At 41.1% G+C, this 15,193-nt stretch overlaps 1 protein-coding gene across 1 annotated transcript in view; it reads left to right on the top strand.

Annotated features, from left to right (window-relative positions):
- The first annotated feature begins 10,103 nt into the window (after positions 1-10,103).
- Positions 10,104-15,193, top strand: part of LOC128356296 (A disintegrin and metalloproteinase with thrombospondin motifs 9-like) — a 41,612-nt gene continuing 36,522 nt past the window's right edge. Inside the window, exons 1-4 of the mRNA XM_053316791.1 lie at positions 10,104-10,200; positions 10,524-10,924; positions 12,620-12,782; positions 14,765-15,102. Of these exons, the coding sequence (XP_053172766.1) occupies positions 10,104-10,200; positions 10,524-10,924; positions 12,620-12,782; positions 14,765-15,102 (999 nt within the window). The remainder of the gene's footprint in view (positions 10,201-10,523; positions 10,925-12,619; positions 12,783-14,764; positions 15,103-15,193) is intronic.

The raw sequence follows: 15,193 nt of genomic DNA, 5'->3' as shown, positions 1-15,193 counted from the left end.
CTATACTGTCCTTACTCTTTTCAAACATGTCAGCTTAGTACGGCATGAAACAGATGGGGAAGGAGAACCAGAGGATCATGCCTCTCGTATTCAATGAGGAATTTTAAATAAATGTGTTTTCAATGGACGAAAACTGATAATCACTCCAGCTGTTCTGTGTCTGTACAGAACGTCAGGTGGTTAAAGAGTGTCACGATATCTTTTTTTTCCCCCTCCTCTCCTGCAGCTGAGAGTGATTAGGTCATCATGCCGTCCTTTTGTTAAGTGCGGGATACCAAGTGAGCTAAAGAGGTAACATGGGGCCTTGATAAGACTTCAAACTGTTGACATCAGGACTTGGAGAAACACGATCACTCCTACACAATGTCATTATCACAGAGGCAGACTTGGAGAGTTGAGCTATACACCGTTATGCTACATCTAGCACTGCCGCCAACAGTGTCAGTGACACCCTCTAACTCCACCAGACCCTGCCCTTCACTCAACATAATCATGTTATGAAGAAATACATGCAAGGAATACTATAAGGCTCTAGTGAACGGAGAATGACTCACTGAGATTTATTCTACTATAAACAAAGGAGTTCGTGGAAGGACTGAGGACTTTTTGGAACTCAGAGAGCCACAGAGTTAGTGTGTGGCATACATTTCGACACATTGGTGTAAAGGCTCCACCACATTACATCGTTGATAACCTTTTCATCATCTGTTCAATCTGGAGTCTGATTAGTTGGTCTCTGGCATTAAGTCTATTGTTGCCATTCCGCATAGAGCCTGAGAATCTGGGAAGCATTCTGATTTTGGAGGGACCTGCAGACAGCTGCTCTACTACTTGGGCAGAGTCCAGACCCCTATCTTGTGGTCTGTGAAAGCTCCTCCAAAGCCCTAATTGCACTTCAGATGTTGAGCGTTGTTTTTGCTCAGCTCTTAACCAACATAAACTTGCCCAGGACAATCCTAAAAGCCCATTTACAGAATCACCTCCCTCCCTGGAAAAGTTCTCAGTGCCTGCTGTCTGCTTTGCCAATTAAAAGAGTGAAGGCATGTGACATAGCTTGATGTTCGAACACGTGTGTCTATCTGTATGCACTGTTTAAATGTATGTGTATGCCTGCAGTTCTAGATGAGCCATGTGTCTCTGGATGTTTATCCAATTACTGCTGGAAGTCCAATGGGTCCCATGCTGAAAGATGTAGTGTGCGACCACAGAAATCATACTTTGTCTCCAAGGGAAACATTTGCTTCAGGACTCATTTGTTACAATGACAAGTATTATGCATGGTGCACACACACACAGTCCTGTTTCCATCACTTATGACAACATTGCACTGACTTACATTCATTTCCAAGAGACTTACTTTACCTTAACTTACCTTAACTTCAAACCAAGTTTTCACCCTAATATTAATGATTTACATTAAGCTATATTTACATTCAACTTTTTGTGCCCATAATGGCTGAAAGTCCCCACAACATGACTGTGTGAACAGAGTTACGTCCCCACAATGTGAGCCATACCTGGTCACACACACAAACACACACTAGCTAAAATGGCTTGCAGCAAATAAGAAAACTTCCTATCAGCACTCTGACTGAGAATTTTGTTACAAAAATAATCTTGAACCAGTGTATTATTAAAATGTGAACAGCTCAACTGCTCAGCTAATAGAAAAATGAGAAAGACCTTTAGATGATATGGAATTTGGGCTGCTTTCCCACAAAACTGTAAAACATAGTGTGCCTTTTTTTTAGTGTAATATTGCCACCAGGGAGGATATGCCCATTGTCCATTGTTAGTATGAAATCAAATAAGGGTTATTAATATTCTTTTCTTGTGAAATGGTTTGTGAATGTTTGGCACGGGTTCTCCCATGACACTGGTAGGTTTATTTGTACATGAGGATGCTGTTAGCAAATATGGTAAACATATAACGTGTTGTGTATTTAGCTTGCACTTAGTTCACTGTTACTGTAAGGCAACACAATTGTCCAAATGCATATTTTCAAGTTCAGGAAGGCTACTGTATGTGCCCAGAATAGAGCAGTAATGTGGCTTGTTAGCACATGTCTGCCAGTGTTAGCAAAGTAGCAGCATCAACACTGACATGGAACTTTTCAAGCTGAAGGCAAACCAACTATTTGGCTGTATTACATACTGTTGCTCTGCTTTAGCATTATATTTAATTATGTAAGCATTGCTAGGCTAACCGTTAAAACATGCTTCTAAGGAAAAAAAAGCCCTGAGTAAGCTATTGTATCCCCAGATGAATCAGCAGTTGACGTTATTGTATGACTATAATGCTTTATTTCTAAGGTCTTTCTATAAAGAGTAATATCCCGTCTTCCCTTGTGTCAATAAGTAAATAATTCACTTTGTGTGTAGTTGTTAAATACATCTGTGAGAAGCAGTGGTGGATAAGTGGACATACTGTATGTGCAGCTTTGTGTGACCTGATAATAACATCCATTTGTTAGCAGAGATTTAATTCTCATATTTCAGATACTGACGGAGGCCAAAGACTACAGCTACATCCCAAAAATTCACTGGGCCATGGTAATGACATGAGTGTTATCAGGGCCTAGGATGCCACAACTTTGATTCAGACACTTACAGTAAGTCATACGTGCAAAATCTGAATATTGTTCATCTAGTTAATCTATTTGGCATGAGTATCAGTTCAGGTCAAACTGTCAATGCTGCTTTCTGAAAACAGAAAAGTAATAAAGTATTTGAAAACTGTACAGGCCACATCTGTGTATTATTAATGTTTCCAAGCACTAACTTGTTTTCCTCTTGGCATGTAGAGATTCAATATGTGGATTGTTTGAGATTCTTAATTGTATTTTTTCCAGATGGCACAGAGGCAGAGGCTTGCCCCTACATCAGATGAAGACCTCCTGTGAAGTATCCACAGTCACTCGCCACATCAAACTACATATTTGCTATATTAAATTGCCCTCTACATAGCGGTTCATTTATATGTGTGATTTGTAATCCAACCCTCTTAAGCCAAATAAATTCTTACACTTCTAAAAAGACCTAATTCATTTTAACTTCTTAAAGACTGTATGTGAATATAGTTAACTTTTAGTGGATGTGTCCTTGCATTTCTCTAAATGAAGGTCTAGATGAGTGTATAGAAAAACAAAGTTAATGGTACAATGGTGTAACACACATATAGTTGTTCAGGAACATTTCACTGTAGTCATTTTATTACAAATGAAACAACAAGAAATATTACATATAAAATAAAATGTACATAAGTAACTCATTTACAGTACAAACCATTTCAGACTATTGAAATGTGACACTCTGGATATCAGATTCTCCAATAAACAGCCATTTGGGATGACAACTGTGTGACTTGGACCAAGAGTTCAACACTGCCATGCAAATACTGTCTGTTATCCTCCGCTGTGTCTGGCAGGTCAGTTCTTACCTTGGTGTCAACCCTGATCCTCTGTGCAACACTCCCTTCTGGAATATGTGTGCCTCCCTATGCAGTAGCATTGGAAATGTCGTTGGTTGTAGCATTTACTCTGCACAGCTGTCGGTATGTCCCTGCATCTCTGACCACTCACACACTAAGCAGGATAACTCAGTGGCAGGGACACCCTCTGCTCCATTTTCCACAGCCTGTGCTATCCTCTTCTCCTTTGCTCACACTTACACTGGACTGTCGGCTCATGGAGGCGCCTACAGGGATAAATTTAACATCAACTCTACCTCTGCCAAGAAAAAGAATAAGATTAAAATGAAACCCAATCACAGCAAAGATAATATAATCAACTCTCTCCTAATTTACTGGCTTACCCCTACCATCAACCTTACCTAATCTAATAGCTTACTCTAACTTTAGTTTAGAAAGCAAGTCAATATGAACCTGATAGCTGGACCGCTGTGCCAAAGAGATGCTGAATGAGGTTACTCTGAGTGAAAAGCATGTTTTACAATACACAAGGTTTGTGTATACTTCTCACTTTCTCTCTCTGCTGCTGAGATTTTGTGCCCTGTCTTGTCTGTTTGTGTGCTTCCAAGTGTCCACTTTTCGTGCTGCAACATTATGAGTTATGAATTTGTTTTTCACAGCATGAGAAAATAGAAATGTGGCGTGAGAGCATGTGAAAAGTGTCAAATGCATGAGTCTCACGGTCAATGCATTTGAGATGGCAGCTCTGACCTGATACTATCTTCAAATTTACAGTGATTTACAGTCTAGCTGCTGTGATCAGCAGCTAGACTGTCCTAAATCCACAAAATTGTAAATACAAAGAACTGGGCTAATGTTCATGTCTAACTATGTGTAATTACTGTACTTACAGTTTCTTGCCAATTTTGATGTTTCTAGTTTGGTAACACCAGTGGACATTTGCATCCTAAAGCTACTTTACCATTCTGTTCTGGGTAGGTAAAGCAGCCTTCCTGAACTTGAAAATATACATTTGGACAACTGCATTGTCTCACAATAACAGCAAACTAACTGCAAGCGAAATACACAACCCATTAAATGTTTACTGACTTTCAGGGACATGTACACAACAGAACCAGCTGCCCTCTTATTCAACAGATTGACTCTACATTTGACTAATTGGATTCAGATGTAAAAACAGGGTCAAAATTCATACTTGTAACATGTAATTTGTAGTCAAGCCCCCAGGAAGTCCACTGTGCTTTGAAGCCAATTTGACATGGTGGCGAAACTATGGAATTACAACTTCTGGGTCTGACAGGGGCCCAAAACAACACACAAATGCCCCACACCTCAGGGTATGTACGCCGTTCGGCCCTGAAAAGTTCCAGGGTGGGGCTTGAAGTTTACTCTGTGCTGATTGGGTATACTCAAAGCTTGATGTGGCGTCAACAGAAAGCGCCAAAACAAGCAGCATTTTTAAAAACCCAGCAGAAGAAGAACAGTAGTAGAAAGCGTCTACACTGCCGGGAAAAAGTGTATAACGTCCACCGTCATGAACACGATCACACAAACCAGAAACGCGGCAACCAGCTCATCTCCTTCCATGTCTACCTCCTCATTGTCGTTTTTTTTGTTATGTTATCGGCGAGTCACCTCTGTGACGTCACGGTCAGAGTCCGGTGGGTCCTATCCGGGTCTTGCTCTGCTATGGAAACACAATAGCTGAGAGGACCGAGTGATAGCACGTTCCAGTTCCTGCAGTGGAAACGGGGCTAATCATGGGAAAAGGAGCAGCTGTGAATTGGTAGATATATTTTTTGACCATCACTATGCCCACTATCGGAATTTGATCCATTCAGTCCAATACCATTTGGAAAGTCTAGAAGAGCAGCATGATTGAACTTTCATGTTGGAATGGGTCTTCAGCCCTTCAACCCTGTATCCAGTTCTTTGTCTCAGTCTCTTTGTGAAACCTCACTGTTGGAAATACTCCTGCACACATTTATATTACACACAAGTATTTCTACAGCGTAAAAACTTTATTACACATTCCAAATGATTTCACAAGCGCCAAATAGTATTGACTCTTATTTGATTCCATATGTCAGTGCTCAGTTTTCTACTCGTTGTGTTGTCATTTGTATAACACTGAAACACAACTGGTTTCATATGGCTGAATAGTCTATGCATTATAAAATACTTGCTCGCTTTCCAAGTCAGTGCACATGGAGATTGCCTTGTAATGAAGACAAGTTCACTGGGCCAAGAAAGTCTGCTGGGGTGGGGGGGGGCTGAGGGAAAGACGAGAGTAAAATGAGATTTTGAAAGTTCCACAATTAAAGTGCATCTCTTTGAAATCCCAGGCCAGGCTTGGCTACTTCATTCAAGCTTTCCGCTCCCTAACGGCCTATTATCTGATCTGGAGGGGAAGTGAAGTTTACACTGCTCTGAATGATGCTGCCTGCGCACAACTGAGGGTGGGTGACTCTGATGACCTCAGTGACCATTGAGAACACACACACATGCACACGCCCACAGCTGTAGTGACTGCTCCATTGAGAAACATGGAGAAAAGGTTAGTTCACTAGAAATGGTGGCACACGCAACAGTTTAAGGTGGAAGAGTCGCTTTGTCATGCATGCCCGTTTCCACGTGTTGCCCCTGACTTGAAGTCAAATGGCCATTCACCATTCAGAAACGGTTGAAATGGTCATTTTTAGTTAGAAATGAACGGTGTCTGTACAAACTATTCAGTGACTGTGACAGCACATTAAAAAGTTAACGGCTCACTTAAAGTTATAGTCCATGCACATCAAAACACAGCCTATAGGGCGATTTCTGCCAACTGTTTTTACTTACCTGTGACCCCTGCACTATAAAAATGTTTTACAAGGAGTTCTGGGAAAAGGGACTAATTGTAAGAGAAAGGTTGTATTTAAAGGGGTTTGTGACCTACAGCTGCCCATGTTGATGTTTTAGGCTGTACCCTAAGGAAGAATTTCCAAATAACAAGAGGAGCATAGGAAGAAAACCAGCTCCCGTGCAAATGTAAGCAGATTTGGGAGTTCATAAAGGTGATGGTAAATAATCTCTGGTGTGTGTAGTAATTCATTATAACCAGTGATCTCAAATGCTGACATTTCAGTGACCCCTGAGATCATACCTAATTAGTTCCATTATACTGGAAAATAAGTGCTACATGGTGCAAAACGCTGGGTGGCCCATGGTTGTTTAGAAGTTTTGTTACTTTAGATCATACATAGCATAAATCATGATTATATAAGTTTGTTGTGACATTTATTGAAATGTTCCCACTAAAAAATTATCATAACTCTTAGTATCACCGCAGGCCTGTGCATGTAATGACCATAATGACAGAGGCGAGATAGCTTTTTGGCACAGACTGCTCAGTAAGCATCCTGCAGACAAATATCATCATCTTTTTATTTGTTCAGATACTAGACATTTCATGTGAGTCTTTAGTTTGAGGTATACACCTGCAAATGCAAGTTAGCCTCCTTAATGATGGTGCTCAACAAATGAGCTGTAAAAGTCTTGTGCCAGCTGCTAGCATTTATCACCACATAATGTCTTGTTGGGCGGGAAACATCCACAAATGCCTGCAGTGATGTGGCTCTGAGTGGCGTGATGACATGGCAGCCAGTTGAGTACAACTCAGGTCAGAGTCCCTGGTGATGTTTATGCATTTGTAATAAAATATCTAAAATATGTTCCAATTTTTGCACCCAGTTTTACTATTTCAGGAATCTCTCTTTTTTAAGGGTCACTGACAAAGATTTAGACATAATTTTAATAATCTGATGTATAATAATGATAATGTATTAAGATTGATGTTCTTACGTTATTGTCTCTCTGTACTCAGTGTTCTTTATGTAGTATAAAATCTGTTTTGGCTTTGTGTTATCTTTAAGAACAAGACTACCCAAAGTGAGCAACGTTTTCTTCATTTTTCAGATTGTGAGTTTGGGAACAGCCCCAACCTTATCTTCAAGATAATACTTGTAATGCGTTTTCACCGTGATATGCTCTTGTGTTTACTGATATGAATTCATATTTTGACACCCACTTATTGCAAGCTATCCCAGCACAGTTGGTCAGATGTTGGGCAAGCAGATTGAAACCCATTAGTGTGTGGTTGCCATTAACCACTTAGCCACCTGCTGCCCTGTACCATTTTAGTGTTACACAATAGATTTGGCTGTGTAGGTCCATCTCAGTAATTGGTCCAGTAATTGGTGATAAGTACCTTATTCAAGTGATGGAAACTAAATAACAGGGCTGAAAAACTGCCCCTGTCTATGTAGTTGCAGATGTAGGAATAAAATCTGGCCACTAATATGCTGCCATCATTTTATCTTCCCTTCTTTTTTAATGCTTTATTAGTATAGGGACATTACAATAGCAAAAAGACTGCCTACTGTTGCCTTGCTAGCAACTCTGTTTGTTTTTTATTTCAGTTACAGTGTGTTTGACTACAATGTAAGATGTTCCTAAAAATGTCCAGTGAGCCCAGTTTAATCTAATTACAGGAGTTTTCTGTTGGCTTACACTCAGTCATATTGTTTTCTAAGTTTAAAGCTTGTGGTGTGGAAAGCTTTCCTGCTGTCTTTTGTAGAATGGCAGAAATGAACCTGGCAGAGTCAAGTGTGAAATGTTATGGTAGAAGATGCCAAGCCACCTCAAATGTCGGAAAAACGATGACAGTCAGAGGAATTCGTTAAACATAAGAAGCGCCAAATGAAAGATACAAAAAAGGAATGTCTGTCACTAGCATGTATACCCAGAAAGGTGTTCAAAAGGAGAGCTTTTACACAATCATTTTTAAACACTATCTTAACTTTAACAAGAGAAAGGGTCTCAATGAGACCATGCTTTACTTGTGTGTTCCTACTGCTGTGGGTGGAAGCGTTTCCAGCTAGCTTAAAGTTTTGTGTCAGCATCTAGCTCTGTTAGCTGTTACTTAGCTGAAGTCTTGCTATCGACAATATACTATAAGATATAAAATGTATATTAGCATACATTGTTGTCATTTAATGGCTCTCAGTTGATCATGAAACAGGTGTTGTAAGAGTCAGGCTAACACAACAAGGTTTATGTCTAGACTAACATGTAATGGCAACACAGGTGTAATTAATGATGATTAATTCATAGCTGCATTCCATTTAGGTTTATTCCAATCAGGGTTCACATGATCACTCACTGGTCTGACCTATTAAGCCATCGTTACCAGTATTAGTTTCACCTGTGCTCTTCCAGTTATGACAACTCAGAATATCTGCTGACAAAAGCCACTTATTCTATATGGGCATAACTCCATTCGGTAAGTTATAATGGATTTTGTAGTCATACCAATACTTTAATTTTGATATTGATATTTGAGAGTTAAAAAAAATAGAGCTGAGAATCATTTTTTGAACATGAATACATAGGCCTACAATTTTTGAAGAACTTTTACCTCGACGTGTAAGCGGGACGTTTTTCAATTGAAAGATAAACTTCTCAGTGGTCTCTTGTGGACAAAACATGTCACTGCGACGCTTTTTCTAAACTACCCCATATACTACACTGATTGTTCTTTGACACTGGCCTGTTCAGATGATTGAATGGATCTGGATCTAGTGGTCTACCTTTTTTGGAAACATATTAGAAAAAGTTAACAGAATAAGTTGTGTATTCTGTCTGTAGCTCTGTGTGTGCATGGGTGTGCGTGTAGGGGAGGGGGTGGGGGGTGCATGAATGGGGCAGGAGGCAGACTGGATAGCCCACTCTTTGATCCTCCACATAACAAAGGCACCTATAAAGGCGTCCATACAGGCTGTAGCATTGTTCTGCTAAGGAGACTATAGCTCATAAAACCATTACTATTATCCCTACACAATACCTTTTCCAGCACCTACTTAAGACCTCAAATCACTACTGTATATGGCTACGCTGCTTGCCAGTTTGCATTTTGTCACTCTCTGTGATCCCATGAACTTCTAAGTATACAGCCATGCCCATGGCCCCAGGGCAGGCATTTCCTATATGGGCCCCACCTCACTGTCATGGTCGCCGTTCTGCTCTGCATACAGCAGTTGCCCACCCATCTAAAACTTTCCCAAAATTATTGAAAGTAGGCTAGTATGCCAATTTGTGTGACAGTGCAAAATGACCATTTAATCACACATATAGGCTATTCATTTTCCCCATTACGCGATTTTTTAGGCCCCTTTATGATTATGGGGATCCTTGCGTAATTCATTGTGAACAAACAGTCCCAAATACTTATGAGCAACGCATCCATTGATCATATAATCATAAAAAAGTGGACGTGAGTAATCACTACAGTATATAACGGGAGTGGCTTCACTGTAGCACCAGTGTACCTTGCCTGACTGAGCCCGCCCCTAGCTGGGGAGAGAGCTGGTGCACAGGCTTGCAGCGGAGCCCATCGCAGTAGACTGTCTGAGCAGCCCACCCCTCTCTGCAGTATGCATGTTCGCCAGGGAATCCGCGAAGCGCTCACGTCCCAGCAGTGTACTTTACCGGCCAGAGACCATCTACTGAAGAGTCGAGGATAATAAAATTGGATGTGGCAGGCGGACCGGAGGCGGAAAGCCCGGAGTGACCGGAGGAATACAGTATTACTACAGGAATACAGGCTGCCGCTCTCCTCTGAACGTGGACAATCATGCATGTGCTCTTCTGGGGCTTGGGGTTCCTACTATTCCCTGATTTCTTGAATGTAGTCGCATCTACGGGGAGATTGCTTTTGAATTCAAGCACAGGTAAAGAATCTCGCTCTGACATCCTCCCCCCTCCCCGCTTCTCTCCCCTTACCGAGTTCTTTTCTAGCACGGAGGTCAGAGAATGAATGAGTTTTGAATTCAGCCAAGCACATGACTTGCAGCGCTTTCTACTTACCTAAAGTTCACTGATTGTCATTTCCTTGCAACGCTGTAAAACAAGTGATTTTTCAAGAGAGTACACACTGATATCTAAATGAAAAAAATCTATAGATGAACACATCTGGGCTCGTTGATTTGTACTGATGCTGTTGGACTACCACTTAATCCTTAATCATTGTTGTTCTTCTGCTCTTATTCCCCAGGAAAAGAGGAGATCGGCGCGTATGAGATTGTAACACCGGTGCGAGTGAATGAAGCCGGTGACAAGTTTCCAACCAGTGTGCACTTCAAGAGGAAAAGACGAAGTTTGGATGAGAGCACCGGCAACATTACGGATCACTGGGCCTCGCCAAATATCCACTACAGGATATCTGCTTTCGGACAGAACTATCACCTCAACCTCACGCTGGAATCGGGATTTATCGCACCTCTCTACACTGTGACAATACTTGGAGTACCCAGAGGAGATAACATAACGGGTTTTGCAACAGATGGGGTCGTGGAGGAGGAGGAGGAGGATACGGAGTTAAGGCACTGCTTTTATAAAGGACATGTAAATGCACAAGCAGAACATGCCGCAGTCATCAGTTTGTGCTCCGGACTGGTGAGTTTTTACGCACGGAGACTCGCCATGCATGTGATGAATTTACGACAGGGTGTTTTACTTTTCCACCATGTCTTTTTAGGCACCATTACTGCTTACACAAGGCTTGAAAAGCTGCCTCAACCATTGCCCGAGAAAAAAAAAAATCTATTTTGAAATTTTGCGCACACGTCCCATCTTTGCGCGCTATCAAATAAAGTCATGCATACAGTCTATTATGGCGTTTTAAAACATCTTTGTCTTATAAGTCAAAAGCATAACAGTAAACTCGTGTTGACTGTGTAAAATCAAATAAGTGAAATTAGAAACAATTTCAATAACCTAGATTTTACTTGAAAGGAAAATCAAAGTTTAGACTGCATGGCTTGTTAAAACTGGGGTTTGTTTCTGTTGATTCTGTTATAGGCTGTTTACAGGATTGTCAAGTGATTGTCCTGATTCGTGGTGTCCATTGGCTACAATGAAGTTTAATGAACACTCTGCTCTATATTTTACTTCCATGCCTCTCTCTCTCGTCTCCCGGTAGTCGGTGACGTGTTTACGCACGCTAGTACGGGTGGTACTGACGTCATCATGAAATGGTCCCACTCCCGGGCTTGCTGAAGCATGACTTTTGGAGTGGAGCAAAAGTGCACTCTGAGTTTATACATAGAAACCACAGAGAGGTGACAGACATAAGCAAAGGGTCAATTTCTTCCCAAACGACAAATCAAATAAAAAATGCTTTGAATGCTCTGCTCTGCAAAGCTTCAGGGAGTTGAGCTGACATTTATGGAGCATGTCTTATTATTTATTCAAGACCTTTTGAGGGCATTTTATTTTAGAACAGGCAATACTGCTGGTGGCCACAATTGTGTTTCTTTCTGTACATCCTAAAACATTGTGACAGTTGTCTTGCAGGGATATTCTCTTTGCCTTGCCAACTCCACTGTTCAATCAGAGTGCAGGTTCTAATACAGTAAGAGGAATAGTGTTTTGCTCAAAGGGAACATAAGCAAGAAGCGTCCTCCTTTTGCCCCCTGGCTGAAGAACTGTCCACACTCCTGCAAACGCGGGAAAACGGAATGTTTTTATAATGATAATTTAGTCATGATCAGCGATTATAAATATGTCTTGTGCCAAACATAATCATGTCAAATGTATTTCAGCCTGCAGGCCTGCTTTGACTATTATCCAGCCAATGAGCAACAAGTGAAATGTGCTTACGTTGGCATGTACCTAATCTGGTACATCATGGACCTCTAAGTTATCGAGTTGCACTAAATGTGCCACGTGAAATACATGTAACAGGGCTTTTGGCATGCTTGGCAAGAAAGCAACAACATGCATTCTCTCTGTTGCCCTGATAGGCATCATAGGTCTCAATAATCTTTTCCTCCTGTTTAGAGACCATTCTTACATGCATGCAAATTCACTTATTTCACCTTTTTATGAGAGCCCTTGGGCCTTGGTATTGCTTTTTTTTGGCTAATGGATGGTAAATGAGCCACATTCCACTGATGCTTTCTATAAATATTGTTAGAGTAAATATACATAGCATTAAGCTGGCCTAGCAGCTCACTGAGTAGGAAGATCGTTAAACTTTACAATATTCCCCTTGGCTTTGTCATTCTTTTCAGATTCCTGAAAAGCAATACTCATTTATAGAAAATGGATGGATGGAGACTAATTGCTATGTGTTTCTTCTGCTTCCAGCTTGGGACTTTCAGGTCTCCAGAAGGGGAGTATTTTGTGGAGCCCCTTCACAGCTATCAAGGAGAACACTATGAAGAGGAACACACAAAACCTCATATTGTATACAGAAAGAGTGCCCCCAAGAAAGAGACATCCGGGGAGAACTCAGCTTGTGACACTTCAGGTATGATGTATTACATGACAGGTTTGCATGCATGCAATTCACACAACAAGCTCTGCACAAATATGCACACACATACATTACACAAATGTACATTGATGCAACTTCAATGCTGCTACATATTCGCTTGCAAATATAAACACAAGCATGCACAGCGACTGTGCATGTACACAGACCTCGCCATTGGGCTGGCCAAGCCAATCAGCAGACTCCTATACCTGCTACAGAACCTAGCTGATGTGCACACTGCAGCATCTGAGTATGGACTTTATAGGAGCTATGTGTATGTTTGTGCTCGTGTGTATTCATGCAGTACATGTGCTTGTGAGTAAAGCCTTGGTCATTTCTTTGTGTGTATATACATGTGTTATCAGACCTTTAAATTAGTTCCCACAGATGTAAACATGCGTAATCATTGCGTCACTCCCAAAAAAACAGGAACTGATTATGTAATAGTAACTCAGCTTATGAAACTATTACAGTGATTGTAGTGTGGTATTCACATATGTAACTTAGCTGGACCAAACAAGTAAAGCTGCTAAGTGTGGCTAGATATTATGTAGATTTTGAAAGAAAAAGAATGGCAAAGAACTTGTAGAACACTTTACAACACTGGATTCTTAACTGTAAAAAAACATAAAAACAGGTTATAAATGTAAACATAGTATAAATGTGTTAACTATTCAGTTGTTCTGTGCTATTTATTGTTACGTAGTCATGAAATATCACTACATAGTTTGCACGGTATCCCCACTGACAGGCTAAAATAGAAATGACAGAATTAAACTGAAAGTATGGTGTGAAAATATCTCAGCTCACACATCATGTCATAGCTTGCACAGTTAGCGCCTACAGCTGCCACACAGCAGGGCCGGACGCTTTCCAACTCTCACTGCATACTCACAGGAAAAATCATTTGGAAGTTCACCCTTGTATCATCCCATCTCAGTTTACTGGTTGAACTTCCTGTTGACTCTTGTACTTCCTCTGCCTCTTTGATAAGAAAGTTGGGTAGACCCACTGCCATGAACATGCAGTGTAAATTGTATAAAAGCAAAGTGACGCTAACGTGAAACTGTCAAATAATCCAACCTAAGAAAATAAATCAGGATATATTGCTTCTTTGTGTACTGCACATCTTTCTGCAGACTGTTTTGACCCGTTCTGTATAAAACACACACAAACACAGACACACACACACACACACACACACACACACACACACACTCACTCATTTGTGTGTGTGTGTTTGATATCATAGCCTGAGGGAACACAGATTTGACTAAGAGCCATTTTGGCGAGGAGTGATTCATCCTTGTATAAAGTCCCATTGTAATCTTGTAAGTTTTGAAGTAGAGCAAATTGTTCTTTTTGATCAGGCTCATAAATCATGGACACTCTAATTGTACTGCAATATGTTGTAGTCTAGCTTCCTGTTACATACGAGGTGGTGCATTGCTGGTGGTCCAGAAGGATGATTTGCATGTGCTGAGAGAAAAAAACCAAAAAGACTAACATTCAGCAGTTTTGTTGCCACTTCATGATACAATCTGACTTAATTTCTCCTAAACGTTGAAGTTCTGCTCCTGCCCAGTAGTTGGACTGTCTTCTTTTGGTGTGTGCCCAGCAGTTTGTGCTCCATTTTTTTTTATGGCTGGGTGCCAGGTTTACCTAGCCTGAACTCTTTGCCCTCCTCTCTCCCCTCTTCGGAGAGAGAAAAAAGGCACTCCAGGCAGTGTGCATTTGTCAACCCACTCTGAGCAACAATAAACAAAAGGATAAGAGGACTCAACATATCTTAACAATATCAACCTACAAATAGCCAGCTCATGCATCTCCAGCTTTAAAGGCATAAACCACAGCTATAGCCCATCTGTTAACACATTCATATCTTGTCTTGTTTTTCCTGACCCAGTGTATTTCCGACCATTGCTGCATCTTTGTGTATTTACATATACTCCATTCCTTCTGGCTTCTCTCTTCAGGACACAAACACAGACATAAGAGGCACAAGCCGAAGAGACGGCCGGCAGCAGGGGTGACCACTGTGTCTAATGCAGCCCCGGTGGTCAGCACCGGTATATTCAATGACATGGAGTCACTGAGTGCCAGTCTGACCAGTGATGCCTTGCTCAGATCAGAGAGCAGCAGTGCTAGCGCTAGACCATCAAATGATAGCAGTGGTGACTCAGGACCTCACAGGAGATCAAAGCGTTTCCTCTCCTACCCGCGCTTCGTTGAAGTCATGCTGGTGGCCGACAGCAAAATGGTGGAACATCACGGCAGCAACCTACAGCACTACATACTCACATTAATGTCCATAGTAAGTTCTACTCTGTCTAATGGCTTCAAGAAAGATGTTTTGGTTGTGGTCAGCTGTGTGACTGAAGTGTGTTTATGTGTCTATATATATG

This window comes from Scomber japonicus, chromosome 3 (genome assembly GCF_027409825.1).
Source record: "Scomber japonicus isolate fScoJap1 chromosome 3, fScoJap1.pri, whole genome shotgun sequence".
Taxonomy (NCBI): Eukaryota; Metazoa; Chordata; class Actinopteri; order Scombriformes; family Scombridae; genus Scomber; species Scomber japonicus.
Note: the sequence above shows the minus strand (reverse complement) of the source record. Positions and strands in the feature narration are given on the sequence as shown.